The 26,625-nt window shown below is 42.5% G+C and overlaps 1 protein-coding gene across 2 annotated transcripts; it reads left to right on the top strand.

The window, feature by feature from the left end:
* On the top strand, positions 1-25,758 carry RIPK1 (receptor interacting serine/threonine kinase 1). Of its 2 annotated transcripts, XM_034429072.3 has the most exons (12): positions 1-286; positions 3,650-3,820; positions 5,276-5,429; positions 5,963-6,100; positions 9,697-9,925; positions 10,029-10,178; positions 12,416-12,492; positions 12,625-12,715; positions 15,402-15,992; positions 17,611-17,679; positions 22,573-22,719; positions 24,625-25,758. In XM_034429072.3, the coding sequence occupies exons 2-12, from the start codon at positions 3,669-3,671 to the stop codon at positions 24,927-24,929; spliced, it is 2,103 nt and encodes a 700-aa protein (XP_034284963.1). In that variant the 5' UTR covers positions 1-286; positions 3,650-3,668; the 3' UTR covers positions 24,930-25,758. The 2 variants fall into 2 exon arrangements, with proteins under 2 accessions (XP_034284963.1, XP_034284964.1); XM_034429073.3 differs by lacking the exon at positions 17,611-17,679 and having other exon boundaries at positions 145-286.
* The last annotated feature ends 867 nt before the right edge of the window (positions 25,759-26,625 follow it).

Genomic DNA, 26,625 nt, shown 5'->3' on the forward strand with positions numbered 1-26,625 from the left:
GGTTTGATGATCTGACGTTCTAGATCAGAACCTCTGGGACTTCCGAAACGGGGACTCGACATCTACCAGGCTTCACGTGTCCAAAGTGACCGACCCCTCCGCGAAAAGATGCGTGTTTCATAGGCTGGAGAGAGCTTCCGTCCTCTTTTGTCAGCGCCTAACTCCGCCCCGAAAGAGTTGGGCGAACGAGGAAGAAACAGGCGAAGCGGTGGTGTATTTTAACAAGAGGGGATCCCCATCTTTCCGGAGCGCGCAAACGGGTGAACCCCACTTTGGAGGAGAATAGGTAAAAGGGAATCGGGTCGGTTTTCTGTTTAACCCGAAGAAATCGCGCTTCTGATGTCCCGTCTGCATTTCTTCCTGCTTTTCCCCCCGCATCCGCTGAAGAGAGAATAGGATTTAGGGATGGGTCGCTGACTCTTAAAGGGGCTGGAGACAGCCGTGGCCTTCCTTTGCTCTTGGGATGTTAATCACTGGCGATTGATTTCCTTAGGCAATGATCCAAAGACAGGGGGGGAAAAACCTGGAAGGCGGGAAAGGCGAAAATGAAACCGAAACCAGCTCGGCTCTCTGGTCTGAGCTTTTAAGACCAGCCCTTCCGCTCAGCTATGAAATCCGCGATGTAACCGGGAAGGGTACATAGTCCTCTTTCCCGTTTGCAATCTTAAAACATTTCTCAATGTCACTAACTTTTTAAAAGTGTGCGGAGTTCAACGGGGCAGATGGCTGGGGAACCATCTGGCAGTTGAAATCCATAGATCTTTAAAAAAAAGGTTCGCAGGCAGCCCTGGCTGTCTTCCCATTTCCTTTTACGCCTCTGAAGTCGAGTTGGCACGCCGAGGCCGTGTGTGTGTGTGTGGCTCTGGGTGTGAGAAAGAAGGAACTGAACTGACTTCGCGGATCTGAAAACCAAAATCGGAATAGAAAATAGAAAGAATAAGCAACCTATAATGCCCTTCCGGGTTTGTGGGTTTAGCTGCAAGTCAGAATGATCAGAAATGAGGTGCTTCCAGGAAAGGCGTACAGTGTTATACAATCTCCCTTCCTTATGCCTAGAATTGTAAGAAGCATGTGGTCCCACTGTTAACCAAATCTGAATTTTCTCACACATCTGACAGAGTTTTCCTGTTAAGGAAGACATTTTTATAAGTCTGGCCCAATGTTTAGGTAGGAAGTGTCCTCTGAAAACTGAAGGTCCTAAATCAATAGCAGCGTCTATTCTACCTTTTTGACTTAAGAGTGCCAAAAGGGTTTATATATAAAATGAATCTGATTTTTTATATTATTATTATTATCTTTATTCATTAAATATGAAACTCAGTCAACTGAACATTCAAAAATGCATCACAAATACCATTGACTGGTGCTAATGGTTGATATGGGTTGCTGCCAGCGTCCTAGGTATCAACCAAGTACCTTCTTAAGATGTATGATGTTCCAAGTAGCGCAGTTTTTTGCAGTTCCGCTGGTGTTATTGCAGGAAGCTGCAGTTTGCTGATGTATGTTATAAAATTCTTGGACATGGTACCAAGTGCCCTGATGACAATGGGTATCACGGTTACATGTTTCATCCATAGCCGTGTAGTTTCGATGGCCAGGTTGCGATATTTCATGATTTTTCCAGTTCTTTTTCTTCGACTCTGGCATCTCCTGGTACCGTGATGTCAATAAATTGTATGTTTCGGTTTTTGACAACTGTTGTTGTTGTTGTTGTTATTAAAAAATAAAACAAGTTGACAAAGTAAAATGAGAGTCAAGAGCAGACACATGAAAATATAACATTTACTTCCATAAGCACCTCCTATTTAGTCTGAGTCACTTCCTTTACGAAGCAAACTTCAGTGTGTGCCTAGTGTTTTGCTGGCAAATAAGATATGCCAATGTATGTCTCCTAAATATCTTTGCAGGTATTTGCTTACTGAGAATGTAATTGTGATAAGCTTTTTAATATTTTTGCCATATACTAAATCAATATATCTGGAGAATTTGTTCATACCTTACTCCAGAAAGACACAATTTGTCCATGCATTAGTTGTGTCCTGCCTGGATTTCTGTTACACTCTAGTGACAGGTTTTCTGATTCTACTCTGTGTGTGCTAGGTTCATGCCTAGAATAGTGCAGATGTGTGTTTTTTCATCCCTCCTGATACACATCCCTCTGTCTCTTCTTTTTGTCAGTCCCCGAATTGGTTGAGTTTTCAAGAGCATTTGTTTAATTCATTTAACATTATTTAAAATGTTGGTGCTGAGTTCCAGACCATGCTTATTAAAGCACCCATTTTGGGGGGTTTTCCCATACTTTCTGAAGCAACCCCTTCTTGAATTGGGTGTGGAGCCTAATCTCTTGAAAGTTTAAAAAATGCTCTAAAAGGATGCCATGATTCTCTGCATTCTGTAACATCTCTTCTGAAGCATGGAGATTTCTTTTAGATAGTTCTACAGGTCTCCAGGGCAAGAGATGTCTCTGAAAGACCACAAACTTTCTACATAAGGGAAAGATCCAAGATGCAATCCTTGCCATCTTTGATAAGACTGAAAAACAATCTCTGTAAACTATAGACAGTTAGAAGAAATTTAATTTAATGAAGAAATTTGATTTAATAAGGCAGTTTCCTCAAAGGGGAAAAAATTCAATTTAGTTTATTATCTAGTGCTTGCAATGGCCAATGAGATGGTTTTGAGATGCCACAAAGAAAAAGCTTTATGCAAGAGCACTCTACAGCTTTGGATTCTTCACCAACTGCTGCTGAGCCTTTGCAGAAGTGGCTTCTTCCAGTTGAGCCAGCTTGCTTATGTGTTTTTGCTACCATCTTCATGACGTATTTTAAAAACTATGGTGATAAGTTTTTTTTTAATTGCTTCCCTTTTTTCCTGATTTTGTTTCTGCTTTTACGAAGTCTTCTAGACTTACTGAACATTGATGTCCCAAAAGTGCTGTTCAAAAGGCAACTGGACTTTCTCGATTTTTTCCTTGAAAATGTTTCACTTCTGATCCAAGAAGTTTAGAATTAAAGCTGCTTCTTGGATGAGAAGTGAAACACTTGCAAGGAAAAAAAAAACCAAGGAAGTTCAGTTACCTTTTGAACAGAACCTTTGGAATAACCTCGATGACTGAGGATGACTGACCTGGATGACTGAGAATCTTCATAGACGTGAACACTGATGTGTAAATTCATTATAATAATACTTGTCATACTTGGCTAATTTGGAGAGTAGATAATCCAGCTGCTACACTGAAAAATTTTGGCGGTCTATTGTCTTTAAATACATAATCAGTTAACCTCTTTAAATTAGGGAATAGGCTGCTGATTGCTCTTTGCATACTTTTGGTAGTAACTCCCATCAATTCTAGTATTACCATGGTTAAATCGAAGTCCAAAACATCTTCTAGAGGAAGCCAGGGTATCTACCTCTGATTGAGACAGTCAAGGAAATTGAAACTTATTTGGGGTTTTCATTTCCTAAGTATGTACCTTTGAATACTTGAGTTAGGTGTGCAGAAGTTGAAGTCATCTTCTGAACTTTTTTAGAAGGTTACAAAAGTATCTGCTTTGTCCAGAATCTACATTAGGAATTGAAGGATGGATCATAAAATATCTTCTCTTCTGTATTAACATTTCAATCATTGGATTTTTTTTCTGAATTAAAGTGCTCAGTGAACCACAATCATGGACTTGGATGACATCCAGATGAAATCGGAGGATTTTTTGGAAAAACGCCGTCTGAATGCTGGTGGTTTTGGAACTGTCTCATTATGCTACCACAAAAGTCATGGGCTTGTAATATTAAAAACTGTGTATACTGGACCACAACGCACAGAGTAAGTTGGAGAAATGTTCTTCACAGATAGGAGAGGACAAGACAGAAAGATTGGCCATCAGGGTCCTGGTAATTTCAAACGAGATTAGCTGGTCTCTTGACTGACTTTGTTCTTTATATTTTTAAAGATTTGATTACCAGAGATTATTACCAAAGCAAGATTTTCCCAGTGGTGTTTAATAAGAATGTAAAAGGAACCCAACCTTTGGCTTCTCCCAGACAAACAAGATTTGTCTTAAGAAAAGTGCACAAGCAATAGCACTTACCGTTTCATATTGCTTTTATAGCCCTCTCTAAGTGGTTTACAGAGTCAGCCTATTGCCTCCAACAATCTGGATCCTCATTTTACTGATCTTGGAAGGCTGAGTCAACCTTGAGCTGGTCAGGATTGAACTGCTGGCAGTCAGGGGAATTAGCCTGCAATACTTGGAAACATAGCATTATAGGCTTGGAAGGGACCGTGGAGGTCTTGCTGCTCATGGCAAGAACCTTATATACTTCATTCTAATCACTGCACCATCACAGTTCCTTGTGTCCAAGCAGGACACAAGGGCAATAGCTCTGGCCTTTTCCCCCCCTGTAGCTGACAATAGATTATATAATTTAAGTCTCACTGAGCTCAGAACCACAGAGGAAAGTAGTTATTGTGTGCATTTTTGCTCTTGCAGACTTTCAGCTATTTTTTGCTGCAAGTGGTTCATTACTCCTGGCTCTGCAAAAGGCACCAGTTGAGGATTCATTTAGGTATCTATAGAATATCTCCATATATTTCAAAGGGTCCTTTTTTTGTTTACATGACGTAGGAGCCATTTTAACTTCCTATAATGTCTTATACTAATTTATTGTGGAGATTAAGATGCAGCTGTTCCCCAGACCTGCATACACATTGAAGTGTAAGGGATAGTGGAAAAGCCAACAAGAAAGAACCTGGATCCTTTAATATTCCTGATAGTGTAAAAACAATAGAATACACCACTGGTAATAATAGGAATTGCCGCTCATATATACGATCACTTCTCATTCATTTACCTGCATTGATTGCAGTTTCATTATACCAGTTTTCTGCAGTGTAGTACACTGCAGATGTGTTCATCTCAAACATCACAGTTGATTAAGGTTTGCGAGACTTGTAGTGCAACAGGCCTGGTGGTACTGGGGATTATGGCTTGTGTTTAACTGCCTGCTGTCATTGCAATTTGATCCCTCATTTCAGCAAGTTCAGATGAATAAAACTAAAGCAGAGTTAGGCATCCTGATGGCCTCTAGATATTCTAGATTAGAATGCTCTTGAGGTCTTGCTACTGATTGTGCTGGTTGCAAGGAGAAGCCAATCTAGCTGGAAAATACCAGGTTGCCTATTCTAGGCTTAAAAGTCTGAAAATCACAGCTTGAGCATAGATTTTAGAACGTTAGATCTCCAGTTCTCTTGATAACGCCTATATTAATTATTTTCCAGATGTAACAATTCCCTTCTAGAGGAAGGCATGATTATGCACAAACTAAATCATGATCGGGTGGTGAAACTACTAGGTGTCATCATGGAGGATGGAAACTACTCCCTTGTGATTGAATACATACGCAAAGGAGACTTGATGTCTGTTCTAAAAGCAGTAAGTAGGAAGTATATTGATAACTCGCAACTTAATCCAGTGATCATTTTGGAGAAATTGCCTAAAAACTAGGAGATGTTATTCAATCTTACCATTTACTAGAGGTGACATTTTTTTGTATGGCCATGAAAATGGTTTGGATTTTAATTGCCAAACAATGGGTGTTTATAGGGTTTATTATATGGGATTGCCGAATGATACAATACGATGACGGGATTGCTGAATGATGGGGAAAGTGCAATATAAGAAGTTGGGTTGAGTCCAGATGTGTGTTTTCTGCAGCTAGGGAAAAGCTACAAGTCATCCATTCAAATTTATAAGAGTGATTTGAAAACCTTCCCCCAAGTGAATGCCTTCCAGATTTGTTGGATTAAAATAAGACATCATGCTTAGCCAACGTCCTATATTAATGGGTCTGAATAATGAAGGAACTTTTTTTATGACCTGCTATCTGACCTGGTAAATTCAGTTTTGTAGATATCTAGACCAACTGTAATCAATATTTTCTGGAACTCCTTTTTCCCCTCTTATAGACTCCTATTCCTTTGCCTGTGAAAGGACGCTTTATTCTGGAGATTGTTGAAGGAATGCTTTACTTAACAGAACAAGGTTTAGTGCACAAGGATCTGAAGCCAGAAAATATTCTTGTGGATGAAGAATTTCACATCAAGGTAATATGAACACGCAGACACACATTTTCAGTTTCTACTAAAATCAGAACCACAAGTGTTTGTTAAATGTATGTTTGCCTGTTAGGCTATAAAGGGGTGATTGGGGGGACTTAACTTTCACTAGATGGATTTGTGGTACAGGAACTCAATTTTCCTTTCTCACTATATCTGACTGTTTACTCTTTGCCTTCCTGCAATGTCATTTTAAGATTTTTGTGTTGGGTAAAGGGAAAGATATTGTGGGTGTGCAAAAGACTTTCTTCACGCAGAAAACTCACTCCAGACTGGATGGAAGAGTTTGAGGACTTCCGAATGGATGATGTCACTTCTAGATCCATTTTTTCAGCAAGTTCAGATGGATAAAACTAAAGTAGGTTAGACATCATGTTGGCCTCCAGATATTCTAGATTGGGGTGTCAAACTCGATTTCATTGAGGGCTGCATCAGGGTTGTGGTTGATTTGGGGGGCTGTGGCTGGGTGATCGCAGCTGGGTGGTTGTGGCCATCTTGATGCCGCTCACGTCAGGGGGTGCCTTCTGGCTCCAGGGCAGCCCTGCGGATCTAAGGCTGACCGCGTTCTGGCCCGGATGGCTGCCACCAAGTTGTAGATCAGTGCCTGGCTGGTCCTTCACTGTTTCCAGGGCAGCCCTGCGGGCCAGATCTAATCACGTCACGGGCCAGATCCAGCCCACGGGCCTTGAGTTTGACAGCCCTGTTCTAAATTATAATGGTCTTGACGTCTTGCTACTGATTGTGCTGGCTAGCTGGAGAAACCGGTATCTCTGGAAAGGTCTACGACAACTTACCATGGCTAACTCGCTGCGGCCAACTCACTATGGCCAACTCACTCACTGCGGGACAATTCAACAATTTTAATTATTTAAAACAGTCTAAAAAATATTTTAATTCTTGTCATTCACATTTCATTCATGTCCCTCCTTTGGCATCCTTTCTTTAATGATTCTATTCTGCTATTTCTTTGATATTAGTGTAACTCTTGTCGTATGGCAAGTTGTCCCATGGCAAGTTGGCCGCAATGAGTTGTTTGTGGCAAGTTATCTCATTCCATTCTGGAAAATACCAGGTTGCCTATTCTAGGCCTATTCTAGACTTAAAGTCTGAAAATTGTGCTCAATCACAACTTGAGCATAGATTTTAGAATGTCAGAATGGAAGCCAGTTTTAAGGATTTTCTTCACAGTAAACTGTGGCTTACATATTTTAGGATTTGCACCAGATTTTTCATCTGTCTCTCCCTGTTTTCAGCAGTTATGTTTTATGGTGGTTCCAAGGCTACCAAAAGGGGAGCTGGGAATCACATGCCACCTCTGTTAAAAGGTATGACTTTAAAGGGAAAAGAACTAGATTGGAAGAGGAAAAAGCAATAGTGGTAGTGTTAATTTGCATACTTCTTCAAATGACTTTTTGAAATATTTCACAGGGTTTCTAGAATGGGACTTAGAAAATGAAGTATTGGTCACAACAAGCGCCACCATCATAGCTTTTCAGCTTTTACTGTTGATCTGGATTTGCATTCTGCCAGATCAGCTTCTTCCTGTGGTCAGGTCAGCAGAATTTTTGGTGATCTGGGAATATTAATTTTTAAGAGTTTCACGAGTTAGGATTTCATTGGGCAAGACTAAAATAGCACCAGAAGATGGGGGATTTTCAGCCACACAGTCTTTGGAGCCTATGGATTATGTGAAAGAGATTGGGGATCAGTGAAGGATGAATGTTGTTAGATTGTATGTCATTGTAATTCTATTTTATTGTTTGTTTTTAAGGCATGAATCAAAAGACAAAAACATTTCTGACTTAGTGATTTCCTGCCCAATCATAAGGCTAAAAAGCCATTCAACAAAATTACAGCAAGGGCTATCTAAATCACACACTTCTGGCTATTATACAGACAGCAAGAACAAGTTGGTTCCATTCTTCAAAGATCTCCTTTAATATTTTCAGTGTTGTGACATTTTGTATAATTTTGTAAGTCCCAATTAACTGACACCAAAAGCTGGCTTATATTTTTTTTCCCTTCTACTATACTTTGAATCTTTAGTCCCTCAGTGTCCAATTTCTAAAATCAGAGTTGCTTATCTTTAATATGAGCCAAGATAGCCAAAATAATTGTGGTTCCCACAAGAAGCTATATTCCAAAATTATCTGAACCCTTAATCCATGTATACATTTCTTATTTAGCTTTCTGCTGTTTATTTCAAATTATTTAAATTCTTAATCTTGTAATTTTTCTTTTGTTCAGAGTTGAAGCTAAACTCATTTATTAACTTTTCAAATTTATTCTGAAGGTTCCTAATAGCTTTAATAGGCTATTTTTGATGCTTAAGCTTTTCCAGGGCTTAAACCAGTGGGAGATGGCTGCTGTTGCAAAAGCAGCCATCTGGAGCACTTGTGGGTGATTCTCCCATCCTTTCCATATTTGGAGAGGTTCCGAAGAATGGTCTACTCACCAATTCTTTAATCTCTGCCACAGTCTTTGGCTCTGCTACATCTGCTACATACATGAAGACATCTATACAGATGTCTTCAGCTTACCATGTGTTCCCCCAGAAGTTAGTCTAAACCAGTGGATCCCAACCTTTTGAGTACCAGGGACTGGTTCAGTGGAGAGAGGTTTTTTTGTGGACCAGAGGGATGTGGTTTTGTGCACTGCCTACATCTCATGGACAGGGTTTTGCTTGGGGGTTGGGAACCCCTGGTCTAAACCATATTCCTATAGTACTGCAAATCTTTCCAACTTGTTTACATTGGAATATTGCTTTTGCTTTGCTGGTCAGAGAAACCTCTCATATTTGATGATATATCAAAATATATTGGAAACACTCAATATAAGTAAGCATGTCTTGGTTGCTTTTAGCTGGGCCGTGTTCTGAGGCATCTAGAGTAGGGTTTTCAAACTTGTGGCTCGTGGGCCGGATGCGTCATGGGCTGGCCATGCCCACCTCCGGTTTAGCGAAGGGGAAAAATGATATGTCACGGGATGGCTATGTGTCGTTGAGAGTTTGACACCCCTGATCTAGAGCAGAGGTGTCAAACTCAAGGCCCAGGGGCTGGATGCCGCCCGCGGGGTACTTAGATCTGGCCCATGGGGCCGCCCTGGAAACAGTGAAGGACCGGCCCGCAGTGCTTCTGCTAGCGAAAATGGACTCCTGAGCTCTGTTTTAGGCTGCCACGGCCTCCTGCAACCCTCTGCCAGTGAAAACAGAACTCCGTGGTAGCTGAAAACAGAGCTCGGGAGCCTGTTTTCGCTGGCAGAGCGCTGGGGCCACCACAGGCGCCCCCGACAGGAGTGATATTGAGCTGGCCATGCCCACCCTGGCCACACCCACTCCAGCCCACTGAGGTCAAACAACCCTGATGCGGCCCTCAATGAAATCGAGTTTGACACCCCGATCTAGAGGATCAGAGGCTTTTGTGAAAGTGATGGAAACAATACCATTAATTGCAACAAAAGCTCCGGTTCATTTGTATGCTCATGCCACATGATGACCCAAACACAAAAGGGACAGATCATCCTGCCCTCTGTGGACCCCTCTCCTTTCCCTTCTTCCTAAAACTCTCTTCTCATCTGTCTTGTAGATAGCAGACCTTGGTGTGGCTTGTTTCAAAAACTGGAGCAGGCTGACTAAAGAAGAGACCAGTCGACAGAGGAAAATCAAACAGAATTCCAAGTGTAATGCTGGCACCCTTTCCTACATGGCCCCAGAACATCTGCAGGACATCAATGCAACGCCTGTGGAAAAATCAGACGTTTACAGTTTTGGCATTGTCTTATGGGCCATTTTTGCCTCCAAAGAACCTTATGAAAGTAAGAGTTTACGATCAAATATCTCTACTTTATAAAATATTGCACTGCATGTAGCCCGCGTCATGCTACTGATGCCCAATTCTTCTCTCTCTTCCTCATCCAGATGCGGTCAATGATACACAGCTGTACCATTGCATCACAGCAGGGAACAGGCCACCTATCAAAGAGGTGGAAGACAGTTGTCCAAATGAGATTATTATTTTAATGGAACGCTCTTGGCAGCAACAGTCAAATGATCGCCCAACCTTTTCAGGTAATACAAGATACTTCTGCTAACTATTTATAGCAAGGCAAAAAGATCATGGTATTGCACAACTGGGCATAAAGAAAATGTGGATCGATTTCCATAAGCAGCAAAAATGAAACTAGGCAAGGTGCACATGACACTCTCCCATACCAGAGGTGGGTTCTAAAATTTTTTACTACTGGTTCTGTGGGCGGGGCTTATTTTGTGGGCATGGTTTGATGGTCACATGACAAACAATTCTTTAGGATTTAGCAGAGGTACTGGTCTACCAGGCTTTTAACTGCTTGCAGAGTTGTACCGGTCTACCCATTTGTTTTTGGAGGCATCAGTCTACCCATTTGTTTTTGGAGCATTCCAGTCTACCTGTTTGTTTATGGAGGCTCTGGTTTACCCGTTTGTTTTTGGAGCACACCGGTCTACCCATTTGTTTTGGAGCGTACTGGTCTACCCATTTGTTTTTGGAGCATTCCGGTCTACCTATTTGTTTTTGGAGCGTTCCGGTCTACCTATTTGTTTTTGGAGACACTGGTCTACCCATTTGTTTTTCGAGCGCACCGGTCTACCCATTTGTTTTTCGAGCGCACTTGTCTACCCATTTGTTTTTCGAGCGTTCCGGTCTACCTATTTGTTTTTGGAGCATTCTGGTCTACCTATTTGTTTTTCGAGCGCACCGGTCTACCCATTTGTTTTTCGAGCGCACTCGTCTACCCATTTGTTTTTCGAGCGTTCCGGTCTACCTATTTGTTTTTGGAGCATTCTGGTCTACCTATTTGTTTTTCGAGCGCACCGGTCTACCCATTTGTTTTTTGAGCGCACTGGTCTACCAACCACCACACTGCCTTTTACCGTTGATCAGCTGTAGGGCAGCCCTTTGAAGCCCTGTGGCAAGAATTTAAACAGTTTTTTTCCTTCTAGCAGATCAGCTGGGACTCGGGAGGAAGCAAATAGATTGGGGGTGGGGCCAGGCAGAAGTGGTATTTACTGGTTCTCTGAACTATTCAAAATTTCCACTACCGGTTCGCAAGAACCGGGGAGAACCGGTAGCAACCCATCACTGTCCCATACGTTATACAGCATTGTGATTCATGCGACCCAACATTCACTGTACATATCAAAACAATATGGACATCGAGCTGAAAGGCTTTCTGAACTAGAATTGGGGGGAAAAAACTTTACATACCTTCTAAAAACGTAGTGGAAAGGAATGGTATAGATTTCCTGATTTTTGAAATCTATGAGAATCTGGTTTTCATGCATTATATTAAAAGCTCATAAATCATAAATTATCTAAATGATTTCTCCACTAAATTGTAACATCCACATCTCCCCTATGTAACACAGTTTGAAACTATCCGTAGGAACTTGAATGCAACTTAGTAACATAATGAGAATTATAGATACACTTATTACTAAAAGCTCAAAAAATAAGAATTTACATAACAAGATATGTACAGTGATTTTGTTTTTCCTCATTCCGTTCCTATTTAGTCTATTTTCAGGGAATAACTGAGGGGTTTCCCTACATGGAGCTTTTGCATATGCACTGATCCACCCTCCCCTGAATAACTATATAGACACATTTTCATTTCAATGATTTACAGATACATAGCATGTTTCCGACTAAATCTGAATACAGGTAGTCCTCAATTTCCGACTACAATTGAGTCCAAAATTGATGTTGTTAAGTGAGAAATTTGTGCCCCATTTTACAACTTCTCTTGCCTCATTTGTTAAGTGAATCACTGCAGTTGTTAAATTAGTAACACGGTTGTTAAGTGAATCTGGCTTCCCATTGTCTTTGTCTGTCAGGAGGTTCGCAAAAGGGGTCATGTGGCTCTGGGAACACTGCAACCATCATAAATGTGAGTCAGTTGTTAAGCATCTGAATGTAATGCTACAATGGTCATAAGTCACTTTTTTCAGTGCCGTTGTCACTTTGAAATGAACTGTTGTAAGTTGAGGACTATCTGTATTAAGTGTAGCTCTATATATCACAGAATCTATGGCCAGGTCTATTATTCATCATTTGTGTAACCATTAGTACTAAAATAATTTAGGAGAAAGCTACATGCTAGAACTTTTGTTTTACAGAACTCAAGGGACAATGCTAGTTTAAAGCAATTCTAATTCTAACCATAACTTAGATGGTGTGCAAACTTAAATCAACATAATTACACCTCTCATTTCTAGTGACAGTGTTATTGATTTTTATTTCAATTTTTTCACTAATTCTTTTATTGTAGAAATAAATTTGATTTACAGCCCATATTACCATGAAAACTTTGAACAGGATGTGGAAGACCATGTGAGAGAATTAAAGGTAAGTTATCAAACACATAGCTGTACAATCCATCAGGGTTACCTTTGAAAGGTACCCTATTGTGCATTCCTATTAAAGCTACATTCTTCCTACAATTTCATCACTTTTTGTTATTCTTGTTCTGTGTAATAGGAAATATATCCTGAACCAATTGGCGTTGTAAAACGGATGGAATCTCTCCAAGTAGATGCTGTGTCAGAACCTCCCAGCAGAGCTCGATCTGGTATTTTATTTTATTTTATTTTATTTTATTAATTTATTTTATTTTATTATTTTATTATTATTTTATTTTATTTTATTTATATCCAGTTTACACTATTGTTGGTCCAACAGATTCCAGGGGTAGTGATGCCTGATAATCAGCCATGACCTTCCAACTAAAAACTATATTAGAGATCCATGCCTAGGAAAATTAACATTTCTGAACCTATGGGATTATAAAATAAAAACTAACGAGACCTTCTTAGAGATCTAGAATATACTATCACATGACCCCTCCAGCAAAGCCTCTCCCTTTGTGTTATTTTACTTGGCATATTTCTGTCATGGCGAATTCTTAAAGAAAAAGTTCAATAGAAGATAAAATCCATGACAGGCTGGATTTTGTTACTTTAAGTCTCAGCTTTTGATCATTCCTATTTTTTTGTAATGCCATGGACTCTTTAACAGGTGCAAAATCTCTAGCAGATTCATGACTACTATAATCACAAATTCAGAGTTGATTATATTCCCTTTAGCAATCAGAAAATAGTCTAACTATTACTAACTACTAAAAAATAAATTATTCTTATTCTAACTACATGATGAGAGAGAGAGAGGGATGAGGAGAGAGATGTTTAATGGGGAATCCAATACCCTTACTATTTTTAAAATTATTATTCTTATCTCTAATCATTGGCTAATGTCATTCAGAGCCTCTGACTGACTGCCAGGAATCTCTGTGCTTACTAATGTTCCTAGATAAAGTTCCTATGTACTACCACTGTAACTGCTTTGCATTTTCTACCCTTTTCCCCAAATCTGCAACTGGAGCAAAATGCACCTGTCTGACAAGGTGGGAATGAGCGCCTACTTGCACTGAGCTGTGGCGCAGTGGTTAGAATGCAGTATTGTTGGCTAATTCTGCCGACTGCCAGCAGTTCAATTCTCACTGGCTCAAAGTTGACTCAGCCTTCCATCCTTCCAAGGTCGATAAAAGGAGGATCCAGATTGTTGGGGGCAATATGCTGACTCTGTAAACTGCTTAGAGAGGACTGTAAAGTACTGTGAAGTGGTATATAAGTCTGTGCCAATACTATTGATATTGGCTGCTACAGTAGTTTCAAGCCTTTTTTTTAAAAAATGTGTTTTTGTCAGGGTTCCAAGTAACACCCCCCAACGAAAGAAAACTCCGAGGCTTGAATTTCCTGAAAGTTCCATTTTATTACCGATGTCATATTGGCACATCTGGGAAAACCCGAATCTGAAAGCTTCCAGGTTTTCCCCGCTCAAAGGAAAGTTCAAGTCATTGCCCAATACCCCCATGTCCATCACATGGTCCAATCCAAGCACCGTCCCAAGTGGAGATGCCTCCCTGTTCCAGCCCTCCAGGTGCAGGGCAAAATGTTCTTGACTTTCTGAGAAAGGAATGTTATTATGACTATATATATCACCCTGTCTCCATACAATCCACCTCCCAGTTTCCCACACTAGTAAATGTGGCAGGCCTGAAGATCCAACGAAAAAGATGGCTTCCAGGCCTGTCAGTTTTATTGTTGCACCTTACCAAAAGTGGCTGTTATACAACCAATGTGCCCACACTTACAGGGTGTCCACCTGGGGAAACAATCAAGCTAACAAATATAAGGAAGGGGTCTTGGGGCACTAACTCAATTCCCAGCCACCACTTAAACCACAAATAATTCAACATAGCTTGAAAAACATAATACAGGACAATCTTGAACCTTGATTAGAAATCACAGTAGCAAAATTTCTGGAAAGGGTTACATTCCAAGTCTCTAATGAAAATGTAAAATGGAAGGAATTTGAAGATTGGGACATTTTAATTGAAAATGCCCTCTTTCAGCTTGCCCCATAACTATTGATTTTAGAGGTGCTGCCTTGGAAAGGATCAGAGGTGGGTTTCAGCAGGTTCTGACCAGTTCTGGAGAACCAGTAGTGGAAATTTTGAGTAGTTCGGAGAACCGGTAGTAAAAATTCTGACTGGCCCCGCCCCCATCTATTCTCTGCCTCCCAAGTCCCAACTGATTGGGAGGAAATGGGGATTTTGCAGTATCCTTCCCCTACCACACCCACCATGCCATGCCATGCCCACCAAGCCACACCCACACAACTGGTAGTAAAAGATTTTGAAACACACCACTGGAAAGGACCATCTTCAAATCATTCTTGATGAGCTGGCCTATAAGGGATCAGGCACATACAACCATGCTAGGAAACATTTAACTGCAAAATGTATTTGAGTTATCCTAATGACAAAAACTATAAAGGAGAATAGAATTCTTCCATAATAAAGCAAATATATACTATTCAGAGATCTCGGTTAAGATAAATTAGACCCCATCAAAATAGCAGATAGTGCTGAATGTCTGTCTGAGCCAGGTTGACTGAACTATTAGGAAAACCATGAAGCAGGGGCGGTTTCGAAGAGATTATATAATTTCTGTTTACTAGTAAGGCTTACCACATTCAGTGGAATTTATACCAAAATGTGGGGAAGGACTTAATGGCACAGAATATTGGGAGTTGTAATCCCAGTGTTCTGAAAGATACCAGGTTGAGGAAGGTGGCGGTATATTGGATTTAATCTTGCATTCAATAGGGTTGATCGATAAGAGAGCCCACAAAGTGACTGGAATTTTTCCATGAAACCTTTGATGATAAAATCAAATTTCTAATCTATCCCGCAGATCAACCTGGTTCTTTACACAGTTCTCAAGGTTTCACTGCTAACAACGTAGATGAAAACATGTTTCAGCCATATCCAGAAAACGAGCCTGTAGAAAGCTGTGAAAATGCCTTTGAGCCGCCGGCAACCTTGCAACGAAAATTACAGGATGAATTGAATTACCATGTATATGGCAGCCGGATGGATAAGCCAGAAAGTCCTGCTGTGTACAGTGCTGAAATGCAAGAAGAGGAGAGGAGAAGGAGAAAGGTCTCCTATGACCCATTTGCCAAAGCGGCAGCCACACCTCAGACACCAGAGATTTATCCGAGAACTCAAAACATCCAAGCAAGTGTGAGTCACAACAATATCGGTGCAGCTCATTCAAGTCGTCCATGGCACTCAACGCCATCAGGAGCAATAGATCCAAATGGCTTTTTGGGGGCAGGAACTCTACATCCCAGAAGGCTACTAAGTGCAGAAGATCTCTATGGAGCACCCTCAGCCACAAACTTTAATTTCAATAAAGCACCAATTCCAGAATCTGGCATAAACAGTCAGGCTAAGCCATACAATCCATATCATTATCCCCAAAGCTTAAGCACAGAAACTGGTAAGTGAGATCATATGGGAGTCTGGAGGGTTGCTTATTTCTCTTTGCATCATGGTGGTCATGTCCACTTTCCATTAGCCAGGAAAAAGAAAAGCAGAGTCCAGTTGCAACCCACAATAATAAAGTTAACCAGCTTTAACTACTTCATCTTAACCTCTGAAGTTGTTACAATAATTTAAATTGTAATAATAACTGGCCTGAATGAAATTCTTCGCAAGGTCTATTGTCCATCCATATGAGCTGAAGATTGTAAATATTACAGTACAACATACAGGTAGTCCTCCTTGACTTACTTACTACAATGTTTTTTTAGTGACCAATCAAAATTATAACAGCAGTGAACAAAGTGGCTTATGACCGTTTTTTCATATTTAGTGACCATTGTAGTATTGCTGTGGTCATGTGATCAAAATTCAGATGCTTGGCAACTGGCATGTATTTATGATGGTTGCCATGTCCCAAGGTCATATGATCCCCTTTTGCAACTTTCTGACAAGCAAAGTCGATGGGGAAGCCAGGTTCACTTAACAACTGTTACTAACGTAACCACTGCAGTGATTCACTTAACAACTGTGGCAAGAAAGGTCGTAAAATGGGGCAAAACCAGGGGTGAAATGCTCCCGGTTCGGACCGGATCGCCCGATCCAGTAGCGATGGCAGTGGGTGGTTCAGAGAACCGGTAGCAAAAATCCCTGCCCCCCACCACCACCACGCCCAGCTGAGCCACGCGATCTTCAGAGGCTGTTTTTTTTACTTTTAAAAGCATTTTTTCTACAACCTCTTCCGCGGAAAAAATGCTTTTAAAAGAAAAAAAAAAAAGCCTCTGATGATCGCGCGGCTCAGCTGGGATCATCAGAGGCTTTTCAAAGCATTTTTTTGCAACCTCTTCGGCCGAAGAGGTTGTAGAAAAAAATGCTTTGAAAAGTTTTTAAAAAAAAGTTGGCCACGCCTATCCAGTCACATTACCTCCCCCACCAAGCCACGCCCACAGAACTGGTAGTAACAAATTTTACATTTCACCCCTGGGCAAATTACTTAATTTAACTGTCTCGCTTAGCAACAGAAATGTTGCAGTCAACTGTGGTCGTAATTCAAGGACTACCTGTAAACAAGACACAGGGTTGCATCATTGACTTGACAAAGAATAAAGTTCCTCAATCCAAATTTGAATACTGTAGATGAAAATATACTGATATTCAAGATTCAAGTTCCTAGGAAGAAGGGATTGTGGTCAGGCCCAGACATGGCTAGCTTAGTGATTTAAAAACTGCACTAATATTTTGTTTTTAAAATGAACTATGTGTGGTAAAGATTTTCTCTTTAATCCCATGGAAGTAAAGTTTACTTGCCACAGATGGCCAAACTGGTGGATTTTTACAAGCTGAGAGAGCTGGAAACAGGATTTTATAACAGTCAATCTTGCTTATATACCACCATACCACTATATTGCCCCATTGGAAGAATCGTTTTTTTAGCAGCCTACTAAAGCTCAGAATACCATACTCAGATTTTCATTTGGGTAATTATAGAATCAATTGTATTTTATACTCTTAAAACTTATAGAGGTCAAGAACAGTGACACTGACGTTATTCTGAAACAATCTGTACAATTATTTAGGTCCTGTGGAGTCGGTTCCCTTTAGAAAATTCAACTTTGCAGATCCTATTATGGGCAGAATACCTACAGGTAAAATAAACAAGTAAAACGTTCTGTTCAGATGACTTCAAATGACAGCTAGGTGGCAGTGAAATGTTTAGACTTTTCTCTGTCTCTGTGTTGCCATCTAGACTTCATCTGAAGCACTGCACCCCATATTTATTTATTTATTTATTTATTTATTTATTTATTTTATTATTCGAATTTCTATATCGCCCTTCTCCTTTCGGACTCAGGGTGGTGAAAGCCAAAATAAAAGCATTTATACATAAAGTACGATTAAAAATAGATTTAAAATAATTAAATTTGGCCTATAGTTTAAAATTTATCAATTTAAAATCCATATCAAAATTTAAAACCAACCATAAAATCATAAAATCAAGAGAGACCGGCTAACTGAAAGAGATGAGTTTTTAGGGCCCAACGAAAAGTCCGGAGGTCGGAGATCACTCGTATCTCTGGGGGTAGATTGTTCCAAAGGGTAGGTGCCACCACAGAGAAGGCTCTCCTCCTGGGGGTCGCCAGCCAGCATTGTCTAGCCGACAGCACCCTGAGGAGGCCTCTCTGTGGGAGCGAACTGGCCGGTGGGAGGCTATTGGTGGCAGAAGGCGGTCCCGTAAGTACCCTGGCCCTAAGCCATGGAGCGCTTTAAAGGTGATCACCAACACCTTGAAGCGCACCCGGAAGTCCACCGGAAGCCAATGCAGCTCGCGCAGGAGAGGAGTCACATGGGAGTGCCCCGTCGCTCCCATAATCCCCCGCGCGGCCGCATTCTGCACCAGTTGGAGCCTCCGGGTGTACCCCAAGGGGAGCCCCATGTAGAGAGCGTTACAATAGTCCAGACGAGAGGTGACGAGTGCTTGAGTGACTGTGCGTAGGGAGTCCCGATCCAGAAAGGGGCGCAACTAGCATATCAGGCGAAGCTGATAAAAAGCCCCCCTGGCCACGGCCGTCATATGCCCTTCTAAAGACAGCCGTGCATCCAGGAGGACGCCCAAGTTGCGGGCCCTTTCCGTGGGGGCCAGTGATTCGCCCCCAATAACCAGCGATGGCGTCAGCTGGCTATACCGGGACGCCGCAGCCACAGCCACTCGGTCTTGGAAGGGTTGAGTCGAAGCCTGTTTCTCCCCATCCAGACCCGCACAGCCTCCAGGCACTGGGACATCACTTCCAAGGCATTGTTGGGATGGTCTGGGGTGGAGATGTACAGATGAGTATCATCAGCGTACTGATGGAACTCCACCCCAAAACCACGGATGATCTCACCCAGCAGCTTCACATAAATGTTGAACAGAAGGGGCGAGAGGACTGACCCTTGTGGCACCCCACAAACAAGGCGCCTCAGGGTCGACCGCTGTCCCTGTCAACACGGATTGCGACCGGTCGGAGAGATAGGAGAACCACCGCAAAACGGTGCCCCCCACTCCCAGTCCCTCCAGCCGGCGCAACATGATACCATGGTCGATGGTATCAAAAGCCGCTGAGAGGTCTAACAGGATCAGGATAGAGGAGTAACCCCTATCCCGAGCCCTCCAGAGATCATCCACCAATGCGACCAATGCCGTTTCCGTGCTGTACCCAGGTCTGAAGCCGGACTGGAGCGGATCCAAATAGACAGCTTCATCCACCACACAGCTGTCGCGCCACCACACTCTCAACAACCTTCGCAATAAAGCGAAGGTTGGAGACTGGACGATAGTTAGCCAAAACAGCCGGATCCAGGGATGGCTTCTTGAGGAGAGGCCTCACCACTGCCTCTTTCAAGGCAGCCGGCAGGACACCCTCACTCAAAGAAGCATTGATAAATCCCTGGAGCCAGCCTCGTGTAACCTCCCAGGAAGCCAGCACCAACCAGGAAGGACACGGGTCCAATAAACATGTGGTGGCGTTCAGCCGTCCCAAGATCCTGTCCATGTCCTCGGGAGCCACAGGATCGAACTCCTCCCAGATAACATTCTCAAGGCCTGCCTCAGTCATCTCCTCTGAACTAACCCAGTCAGCGGCCAAGTCTTCCCGAATCTGAGTTATTTTATCATCCAGATACTGTACAAAGTCCTCAGCTCGGCCCTGCAAGGGGTCCTCCCGCGCTCCCAGATGGAGAAGGGAGCAGGTCACCCTGAACAGGGCAGCTGGGCGGTTATCTGATGACACGATAAGAGCGGCAAAATAGCTAGATTTCGCCGCTTTTATCGCCACTAGGTAGGTCTTAATATGAAACCTTACCAGTGTCAAGTCGGATTCCGAACGGCTGGCCCTCCAACGGCTCTTTAGGCGTCTTTTCCGGCGCTTCATCTCTCTCAGCTCCTCGGAGAATCAAGGAGCTAAGTGAGTTCGGTGCCAGGTCAGAGGCTGCAAAGGCACGACCCGGTCCAAAGCCCCGGCAGCCGCACTATCCCAGGCGGCCACCAGGTCATCAGCCGAGTTGTGAGCTAGAGTTTCAGGAAATGGCCCAAGCTCCATCTGGAACCTATCAGGATCCATCAGGCGCCTGGGGCGGAACCACCTGGCCGGCTCCGCTTCCCTGCGATGGGGTGCGGCGGTCAGAAAGTCAAGTCGAAGGAGCGAGTGGTCAGACCATGACAAGGGTTCAGTATCTATATCCCCTATATCAAGGCCACTCAACCACTGACCAGAGACAAAAACTAAGTCCAGAGTGTGTCCCCCCATGTGAATAGGGCCGTGAATTACTTGGGTCAGGTCCATGGCCGTCATGGAAGCCATGAACTCCTGAGCTACCTCAGAAGTTTCACCAATGGATGGCAGGTTGAAATCCCCCATGACCACAAGTCTGGGGGTATCAGCCGCCACCTCAGCTATAACACTGAGGAGTTCGGGCAGGGTCGTCGCCACGTGGCAGGGAGCCAGGTATGTGATCAACAGACCCATCTGCACCCCACGACCCCACTTCACGAAAAGGGACTCACATCCGGCTGAGGCACAGTGGTCTCCCTCGGATCAAGACCCTCTCTTATAATGACCGCCACCCCCCCCGCCCCTGCCCTGAGCTCTCGGCTGATGAAATGCACAAAGCCTGATGGGCACATCTCCACGAGGGGAACCCCCCCCCCTCATGGCCCAACCAGGTCTCCGTAATAACTGCCAGGTCCGCTCCCCTCTCCTGAATAAGATCACAAATGAGGGGGGCTTTATTTACTACGGACCTGGCATTACACAACATCAGCCGGAGACTCGGGCCCTGAGACTCTAAGCAGCCTGAGGAATGGGAAGAGCTAAGGGGACCGGGGCACGCAATCACTTGGAGATAGCGAGCACGTGCCCCCACTACATGATACGGCCCCCTGCTCCCGCCATACCTGCCTCTCCCACTCAGCGTATTGATGGAGAAGCCCTCAGTAGAGGGCATTCTAACAGTCCCCTTTCCCCCAGAGTCCGTACCCCCTATGGCACCATTAACAGCCGGATTGGCCATCCCCCGTGGGTTCTCCCCCAAACCCACACAACCCCCCCACCCCTTACTTACACTAAGCCCCTCCACACCCGGCTCCACACCTCCCAGTTCGTGCCCCTGTGCCAAGCCTGACCTATTACCCTCCCTCCCCACGCCCCTCCCCAAACCCCTTAAAAATTTACACAAAGACAATTTTAAAAAACCCCTCAGCCCCCTCTTTGCAGCATGCCACCTCTCAGGATTCCAAAATCTGTCATCGAGGTAGGCCCTCGATAACGTGAAGGGCCAAGCCTGCGAGAGGGGGAAATCTCGCAGACCAAGAAGCTCCGCTGCTGCGTACATCTTGCCGCAGGGATGGGGTATATATCAAATGCCCCCCTTTATTAGAGCATTATAAAGACAGTCCTCAACCTACAACCTGCTATTGAACAAACGTTCAATAACATTTGAAATTACAATGGTCCAGAATAAACGGACTTGAGAACCCTGCCTAAAGTTCTGACTGTTGCAGCATCCTCAGAGTTATGTGATCAAAATTCTGGTGATTGGCAGCACACCTGTCCTTAAGATCACAGCAACTCCTCCTCCCCTCCTCACTTCCATGGTCTAGGAGGCATCAGCCAGCTAATGTATGGGCCTCTTCCATCCCCCACACCACTCCTAACAGGCCTAGGCCTTCTTCCTGCCCATCATGCCCAGGTTCATTCCCTTTCCTTTCCCTGCAGCTGCTAACAGGCCCACCCAGCCAATGCAAAGTATAGCTAGAAAGCTAGCAAAGACAATGCTAGAGAGGCAATCTTTCTTGAGGTTGGCCACGAACAGGAAGCTTGCTGGCTGACTTCCTATCAGAGAATTAATGAGAATTAATAAACAGCTGGATGAAAAATAACAAAACTAGAAGGGAGTGGATAGAATTAATGGGACTGTAAAAAAGAGAGAGATGGGAAGTTTCAAGAACAAAAGACAATGTATGAAGGGCTGTATTGATGTGATAAAAACAAGAACAGAAAGGATAAAGAGGTATAATGAATAGTAAATTAGATTTGGCTATATATATATTTTTTCTTATCTCATGCCTTTAATTTCTTTTGCTAACTACAATTTATGCCTTTTCTGCTATGCATAACTTTGCCTAGCCTGGAATGAAATAGCATGAGGGGCATGGATGCCTCAAAGGCTTTTTTTAAAAAAATATTATTATTCAAGTAGGAAGTGAAGCCATTGATACCTCCTTTAAAAACATGAGGATTATAAAAAAAACTTTCAAATATGCTATGACATGTTGGCAAACTATTGGCATACTGACTCAGCTAATCAACTCCGGTAAAGATGATTCTTTGAATCTGTCCTTGATGCCTAGAGGAAGAAATTATACCATTTTCATTTTATGCAAAAACACTGTTCTAAATTTAAAATACCTGTTAACATACAGTTTGGTATTTATTTATTCCATATATTTTTGTCTCTGTGTCTTTACACTTCTTTTTTTTTCCTAAACAATTCCCCATAATCAGAAGAACCTGCACACTACAACATCTATAACAGTACTGGAATTCAAATAGGCTCCTACAACTATTTAGAAATTAAAAATCAAGATATTCGAGGAAACAGCCCTCCAGCAACTGCTGATTACTATACAGAAGAATACCAGAAACTATTTGGTAAGTAGAAAAATAAACCTTTTTCTTCCTTAATGGGAGAATCACTCATCATTGATATTTCGGCTTTACTGATCATATTTACAGAGATTTCATGTCCGGTGTTTTATAACACATACATTGGAGAAAGTTATAATAATATTCTGTAAGGATCCATTCAAAAGCATTTCCATTTAGTTAAATGAGTTTATCCCAAGGCAAGCAATATATAGCTTTAATCAATGGTGCGTTTCAAAATTTTTTACTACCGGTTCTGTGGGTATGGCTTGGTGGGTGTGGCATGGCTTGGTGGGCATGGCAGAGGAAGGATACTGTGAAATCTCCATTCCCACCCCACTCCAGGGGAAGGATGCTGCAAAATCCCCATTTCCTCCTGATCAGCTGGGACTTGGGAGAGAGAGAGAATAGATGGGGGCAGGGCCAGTCAGAGGTGGTATTTACTAGTTCTCCGAAATACTCAAACCTTTCCGCTAGCAGTTCTCCAGAACTGGTCAGAACCTGCTGAAACCCACCTCTGGCTTTAATATAGTGAAACAGAGGAAGTGTTGGAATAGATCTGAAGGGAGGGAATTGGGTTCAAAAACTGTTAGTCATGGAGACAAAACTCTATGCTACCATTCTTTGTAGCCTTATTGGATGGAATGGTTAAAGAGATCATCTTTTATAAGGCATTCTGTATTCCTTGCAGGCAGGCCATGATTCAAATTTAGTAGAGCTACCCTCTCTGGCCTGGAGTAACCACAGATGACAGTAAAGAGATACAGAAGAGTTGGCCTTCCTTTTCTAATCCATAGTCATCCGGAATTTTGCAGCCCAGATCTGGTGGCCAAAATTTTAGTAAACCATACCAAAACTATTCTATCACCAGAAAAAAGTTCAGAAACACCCTTTTCAGTTTCACAAAGCATATGAAGGGATCCTTGGTCATACCAAATAGTCATGACAGCATGTGTGCATCCAGCGTATCTTGCCGATCATCTTATTTAAAACATTACATGAGGACCCAGTTTGTGGGGGCAATAAGCTGACTTTGTATAAATATACAAAAGTATGAAGGCTATTGCTTAACGCATTGTAAGCCGCCCTGAGTCTCCGGAGAAGGGTGGCATATAAATCAATTTTTTTTAAAAAAAAAGCGGCTTAATGTCGTCTCTGATGCACGTTTCAGAGAGTACCTCCACGTGAGGGGAATTCCTGCCCAACTTGGGTTTCTTTCTTGTGTGGAAATAGAGGAGGCAGTTCTATTATTGTACATATACAGCAAATTTCTCACAAGTAGGGAAATGTCTTCCATTCTGTCTATGAAAAAAACTGAATGATAGCAACAGACATCTCACTAGTCATCAATAGCCCGCTCATTCATTGTTTTACCCATCAAGGGGTTTCAACACAACTAGTCCTCAATTTACAACCACAATTAGGGCCAGAATTTATGTTGCTATGTAAGGCAGTTATTAACTGAGTTGCACCCAATTTTATGATCTTTTTTGCCATGGTTGTTAGGCAAATCATTGCAGCTGTTAAGCAAATGACTACATGGTTCACTTAACAACTGCAATGAATCGCTTAACAACCATGGCAAAAATCACTTGGTCGTTAAGCAAATCTGGCTTCCTCCATGGATTTTGCTTGTTGGAAACTGGCTGGGAAGGTCACAAATGGTAATCACAAGACCCCAGGATGCTGCAACCAGCAACCAATACATGCCAGTTTCCAAGTAATTATTGGGATGTTGCAATGGTTGTAAGTACGATGACCAGACAAAGGTCACTTTTTCAGTGCTGTTGTAACTCTGAATGTTTGCTAAATAAATGGTTGTAAGTCAAGGACTACTTACAGCACCGATGGCCTCAAAGAACATCTTTCTGGAAAGACTAAGATTTTGTTTTTCTTTTTTTCTACCACCAGAGAGCACTGCTCTAGTCTCAGATGTTCACCTAAACCTTGTGAGAGACAACTTGTCCAAGAAGTGGAAACACTGCGCTCGTAAACTGGGCTTCAGTGACCCGGAGCTGGATGAAATTGACCATGACTACGAACGGGATGGACTCAAAGAAAAAGTTTACCAGATGTTCCAGAGGTGGCTGATGAAGGAAGGCAGCAAAGGTGCAACGGTGGGGAAGCTGGCCAAGGCCCTTTTTGCTTGCGATCGGAGAGATCTCCTCAATAGTTTTATCAAAATAAACCAGGATTCTGATAGAAACAGCAGATAAAGAAGTCAAACAAAGAGCTGGAGGACTTTGGCTGGGTTGGACTTTTTTCCAGAAGACATTTTTGTATTAATGCTGCCAGCAGACCGCTACTCTATGCAAGCAGAGTAAGGAATGGAAGATAAAGAGCAAATGATGGCCAATCCAAAGGGACGTTTTCATAGCATCCCCCCCCACCCCAAAAAAAGCTACAAACTTAACAGAATGCTTTCCAGCAGAGACAGACAAAACATTTTGAGTGTTTTGCTCTGTGCACGGAACAAAATGGCTGTTTTGTTTTGGACACGGACCACAATATGGTTTGTCCACAGCTAAGGGAGAGCAGCAACAGTGGCTGAGCAGAGGGAGAGAGGACTCAGGGAAGGCTGAACAAGATTTTGGTATATACCACACTGGGCCTTTAGCGGCAATGGTGGTGGCTGAGGAGAAGGGTGAGGGAGGGAAAGGAAAGCACTGGTAGGGCTGGTCCCTGAGATGTTCCATTTTGGGAATTGATAATGGAAATAGGAAGCGATACCCACTAACTTAGCCCTGTTTGCCTGTCTGGATTTGTTTAATCTAAATGCAAGACAATCAAAGTATTCTGGGCCTGGCTTCTGCCAAACCATAACTGGCCAGAAATGGTTCATCAGAACTTCCAAAGTGCTATGGGCTTTTTTCTAGGGATAAAATGCAACATTTTTTCCCTCGTTTCGTGCATACCTCTCCCCATTTTACAATATGTCAAATTTTGAATGAATTTGTACAATTTTAATTTTTTAAATAGAGAAAATGGGTATAAGGCTGTTCTCCTAGTCTTATTATAAACCAGAATCTCTTTTAAAAAACAAAACCGGATTATCATTCACTTTCAGTTATGTAAAACCCGCCACTGCTATTGTGCTGTTTTTCTTGGCAAAATTTCTAAGTATTGGCTTACCATTGCCTTCTTCCTAGGGCAAAGAGGGAGTGACTGGTTCAAGGTCACCCAGCTGAAGGGACTAGAACTCAATCTTCTAATTTCTAATATGATGGTTTATACCAAACTGGCATATCTCAGAAGATATGCTACTGCATTAGTAAAGATGGGTGTTCTATACTATACCATGATCATACAGCTGTGATCGTTGGAACCTTTTTTTACTTTTTTAAAGCATTTTTTACTACCTATTCGGCCAAATAGGTAGTAAAAAATGCTTTAAAAAAGTTTTTAAAAGGTTCCCAAAATCAGGCATCCTGATGGGGCTCCTATTAAATCAGTGGCAAAAAAAACAGCCCATATAAAAGGATCTTCTCAATGAGGCCCCTTCTCTGCGGAACACAATTCCACTGGAGGTACAATTGGCCCCCACCTTGTTTTTTTGCAAGGCCCTGAAAATATGTTTTTCTCAGCACATCTGGGGACCCCAGCAGAGATGGAGCAGATGAAATGGTCACATTGTGCTGTTGGTGTGGAGGAGGAAAAGATGGTTATACAGGTTGTCTTTGACTTAACAACAGTTCCTTTAGTGAACGCTCAAAGTTACAACACTGAAAAATGTGATTTATGACCATTATTCACAATTAACAATGGTTGCATCATCCCCATGATCATATGATCAAAATTCAGCTGCTTGACAACAGGTTCGTACTTATGACCCTTGCTGTATCCCAGGGTCACATGAGCAACATTTGCAACCTTCTGACAAGCAAACTCAATGAGGAAGCCAGGTTCACTTCA

This window comes from Pantherophis guttatus, chromosome 3 (genome assembly GCF_059756535.1).
Source record: "Pantherophis guttatus breed Tessera chromosome 3, ASM5975653v1, whole genome shotgun sequence".
Taxonomy (NCBI): Eukaryota; Metazoa; Chordata; class Lepidosauria; order Squamata; family Colubridae; genus Pantherophis; species Pantherophis guttatus.

Excerpts from the sequence above, each read along its gene's own strand:
- RIPK1 (XM_034429072.3), top strand. The coding sequence starts at position 3,669 with ATGGACTTGGATGACATCCAGATGAAATCGGAGGATTTTTTGGAAAAA. Across the intron at positions 9,926-10,028 it reads CTCCAAAGAACCTTATGAAA|ATGCGGTCAATGATACACAG; the intron begins GTAAGAGTTTAC and ends TTCCTCATCCAG. Across the intron at positions 12,716-15,401 it reads TCCCAGCAGAGCTCGATCTG|ATCAACCTGGTTCTTTACAC; the intron begins GTATTTTATTTT and ends TCTATCCCGCAG.